We start from the raw sequence: 4,536 nt of genomic DNA, 5'->3' as shown, positions 1-4,536 counted from the left end.
TGGAGATGCCAGATGTAAGTGTTATCAGATTGATATTAATATATTTTCTCTATAAAAAAATCACCCCGCCTTTATCGGAAAAAAAATCACCCCACAAACCAGTTATTTTACCACGTCCTATCAACAATGTTACTCAACCATACAAATATATCTCTTACAAGTACCAACAGGTTGGTCGAAGGGGCTGATCCAAATGTTTCCTTTGAATGTGATAAATCCCAGACCCCATATATTTCTTCCTAATCACATCTTATGATGGGTCTGGTTTTAGCTTCGAGCGTCCACCACAATTTACAGAGAATGTCAATACTAATTTGTTTTACAGATCAGATGTCTAACTTTTTGCTACACCATACTTGCTACGAAAAATGATTCTAAATAGTTTCTATCTAAGTTTTCAACGATGCATATTGGTAACCTGTACATAGACAAGTGGTATACCAGGGTACTTGACATACAAGCATTTAACACTGTAACCCTCCAACCAAGTGGGAGAAATCCCAATTTCCAACAATCTAGCCTCTTTTTGCTCATCTTGCTGGTGTGGCTCCAAAATCCTCCTTACTTGGTCCTGATAAATGGCAATACCGTAAGGCAGCCAACTTAACACCATATTAAAGCATCAGAAAATTATCTAACCTTCTTTGCTCCCATAAGTAAATCCGCCCTTGCGCGGATGCAAAATGCCAATATGAGAAGGACACACATTGCAGGTATTGTCATCATCCTCATCTAAAGACAAAACAGAATGATGCATTAAATCACCAGCTATTAAAATTTAAATTAGAATCATTTATATTTGTTGAAGATCAGTGACTTGTCTGCTTAAACATGTACATACCAAGTGCAATGCATGACGTGACAGTCTTCACTCCAGTTATGTTGGTCTCAATAAAGAAATATTGTTGCACCCCTTTTAAAGGAGTTTCTCTCTTACAGCCCACGAGATTGCAATGGTACCACATGCACTTCGTCGACATTATAGGAAATAAGGTCATGTGGCTAGGAATCAAATCATACTCAGAGTCCTGATGAAAAGAATTGAGGATCAGTAAGAAACTACAAGATAGGAAGTTCAATGTACGATGTGCCTAAGTTACTTTGCATGAACCATAAATCACTACCCTATTTCTTAACTGAATCAGAAACCAGTTTTACGGTACTAAGTACCATAACAATAATGATGGTAATTCTTATCTTATTAGTCTTCTAGACTCTACCTTTCAAGGTGATAGCCGGATCCTAAATGTGGTGTAAAACATAAATTATAGCAAAAATAGGTGAAACAAAGAAGAGGCAGAATCTGGTTAATGTGGACGATACCCTGCGGCAGGAAATGTCAGTTTTTTTTAGTGCACAGTTGGATATAGCATATCCATGGCTACTGTTAACATTAGATAGTATTGCTATTTAGTTCTATAGACAAGAAATAATATGTAAAGACAATATGTTAGGTAGTTATCATGTTGCAGTGGGAATCACTATAAACAGTGTGCATGAAAGAATGTCAACGAAGTGATGGATCACCATGTTTTGAGCTTTCCGATATTCCATAGCAGCATTCCAGAGGGCCTTTTCTTTATCAAGCAAAATCTCCTTACGAACAGGCCTAGAATGAAAAAAAATTAAGCCATACCGGAGTAGGTTAAGCTTAGAAAAGATCTAACAACATAAAACGAGAATAATTGTTGCATATTAAATTAGTACATAAATTATTCTTAGAGGGTCCGGATTTAAGCTAAAAGGAGATATTGGAGATGAAAATTGTATAAATTAAGATCATGGTGATGCAAAAAAAAGTCTATGTGATGATTATGCATGTGGATATGAAGCGAAAAGAATGAGAAAGAGCACCCCCACAGCTGACGTTATATGATTATGTAAGCCTCCCTTCCCGTCGCAACTTTCCTGCTGCGGCTAGGCATCACGGTGAGATCCTCGATCTAGGCTAGTCATGCAAGATGCGTAGTTCTCTTATGCGCTCATGTGGTTATGTCTCTCTCTATATGCCCCTTAATCCACTATCAGGAAGAAGTTCCCATACATGCAAATATTAACTACTTCTTCACAATGCATGAGAAAAGGTGTTCCGGTTGCTACTGAAAAAGGAAGATATATTTCAAGAACCGAAGATTTCATTTTGATATTCAATAACAGTACTTATTACCTGTTTCCCCAGTCGATTTTGTCACAGTTGCTCTTGCGATTGAGCAGTTTACGATAGTCCAGGTTCTTGATGTTCATGAGAGGCAAGAGAGAGGCAGGACTGCCGATCTTCCTCAGAAATTCCATTCTTGATAGTACGAGCTTCAAACACTCTTTTCTTGCTGCCTCGATCTCCGCCCTTTCTTCCTCCTCCTCACGGTTTTGTTCCTGAATTTTCTGCTTCTGTTCCTCCTCCTTCCACTTGTGCTCCTCCTTCTCTTCGTCGATGGGGAGAGGCTTGATTAGCACATCAGCCACTGGGTCGAAAGAATTACTGGCCACAAGTCCTAGATCCTCCTCCGCTTCCATTGGATTCTGCAAAGGAGTGCAGCACCCTGTGAGTACAATCTCAAGTATTACCTCTGTTCATAAAAGGTTGTCGCAAGTTTATCTAAACTTAGATGTACCCAGACACTTTTTAGGGCATAAATACATCCAAATTTACACAAATTTTCGTCATCCATTATATGGACGGAGGGAGTAGTACAAAGAAGATGAAACACACAAAGCCACACGCGCTAGCAGAGCTTCGTGGAGGAGTGCAGTTTAACAAGAAAAATATATGTACAAGTAAGTGAAAAGTCAAAAACATATGTTTTTGGCCCTGCCATATATGGAAGTGAAGCAAATCGCTCAACCCAATGGCGCCACATTAACGCAACCGCATAACCTCACCCAAATGACACTAGTACGTACAGACTACAGACACAAGAGGGTCATGGGACAGACAAAACATCAATCGATCAAGGATAAGGAAACAACATGTTAAACCGACGGAGTGTGAGCACATGGTTTAAATGGTGCAATTACAGATATTCACGAAATCGAATTTTGGGGATGATTTACTAACTCCAGATCTAACATAAATCCAAGTCGAAACTTGATCTAGACGAGTAGATCCTCGCATCCAAACCACTAACCTTAAGAAGGCCAAAGTTCACGGAACGGGGAAAATAGCACAGGCGCCTGATTCGCTAATACTTTGATGGCAGGCAGTCGATCGGTGACCAAGCGAGATAGAACGCACAAAGAAACGAAGATAACCTTCTGCTGCGGCGCGGGGAGCGGCGGCGGAGGAATCATCGACTCGGACCAGTTGGGGTCTTGTAGCCGGGGAAACTCTTGGGCAATTGGTGCCGGAGTAGGATTTATGACGGAACTCGATCAGACTTCAGAGTACTCGGTCGGGTGGCCCAACAGGTGAAGGAGAAATCTTTATACCTCTGTTCCAAAATATATGTTTTTTAAAGCGTGTGACTAGTTTCAATTAACTTAGTTTTCAGTAGAACGATGTTACTGCATCAAATTTCAGTTGCAACATGTTGTAACATACTATTAACATCGATCACTAACGGTTTAGAGGAATTTTCAAGTGCACGAATCACAATATAAATCTGACATTGCAAGAATCTAATAAACACTAGCTTAGTTCTAGGTCTACCAAGAACTAGCATTTCCCTTTGTTTTAATGGGAGCACATTGCAGCGTGAGGTCTGAACCGCTAGGACCTGGCGATCGCCAGGCCGATTAGAGTTTTCCTTCATCCGTCGTCGTGATCCATCACGATATTGAATCTTTTTCCTCAGGTCCCTAGTGTGCCCTCTCCCTGGTGGGTATGGATTGACATGAGTTTCATCTACAAGTTTTCAATGGCAACCCGTAAACGCACCTAAGGTTTTGTTAGGAATTCTCCAAGATCTATGTCATGGCTTCGCCTGATTCCAACTCGACAAATCAGGCCAGTGGATGAAGAAACAAGAAAGTTGAAGCTCTCGATGATATGTTGTATCTCCTCGGGATTGAGGAAGAGGAATATGACGACCTCGTGTTTGAGGAAGAGGAAGAGGCTCCCAAGGAGGGCCTAAAGTGGATGGTCAAAAAATTTAGCCCACAAACTTTTCAGCAGCATATGCATGTGGCATGGAGCTCTGCAAGAGAGGTTGTGGCCATCTGCATGCAACCCTTTTGTGACTGATCTTTGATTTTTATGAGATTAACATTCGAGGTTGCAATTATAAGTTTGTATCTGGTGTATGAGTAGATTTATCTTATGTACCCTGTTTTTTATTACAAGTTGGAGTAAGGGCGTATTCAGCAACTTCCCAGCTTCCAGCTTCTCCAACTCCTCGTGTGAAGCTCAGCCGAACACCTCAACTCTCTGGAGCTAGATCAGTGAAGCTGACTAGTTTTTGTGAACAAAACGTGGAGCGGCGCATTTGCAATTCCCTAGAACGGGAAAACGCGGGGCGAGGCATATTACATCAGGTTTGCCACCGCCAAGTGAGAACCGTTTCGATCTCTCTTTTTTTCCTTCTCTGTCCACCACCAGGA

General features: G+C 41.1%; 1 protein-coding gene across 1 annotated transcript; it reads right to left on the bottom strand.

The window, feature by feature from the left end:
- Positions 1–634: 634 nt before the first annotated feature.
- Positions 635–3,178, bottom strand: LOC124672751. The gene is made up of 5 exons (XM_047208926.1): positions 3,126–3,178; positions 2,168–2,520; positions 1,528–1,609; positions 842–1,028; positions 635–732 (listed from the first exon to the last, which is right to left on the bottom strand). The coding sequence occupies exons 2-5, from the start codon at positions 2,512–2,514 to the stop codon at positions 635–637; spliced, it is 714 nt and encodes a 237-aa protein (XP_047064882.1). The 5' UTR covers positions 2,515–2,520; positions 3,126–3,178.
- Between the last annotated feature and the right edge of the window lie 1,358 nt (positions 3,179–4,536).

Source organism: Lolium rigidum, chromosome 7 (genome assembly GCF_022539505.1).
Source record: "Lolium rigidum isolate FL_2022 chromosome 7, APGP_CSIRO_Lrig_0.1, whole genome shotgun sequence".
Classification (NCBI taxonomy): Eukaryota; Viridiplantae; Streptophyta; class Magnoliopsida; order Poales; family Poaceae; genus Lolium; species Lolium rigidum.
Note: the sequence above shows the minus strand (reverse complement) of the source record. Positions and strands in the feature narration are given on the sequence as shown.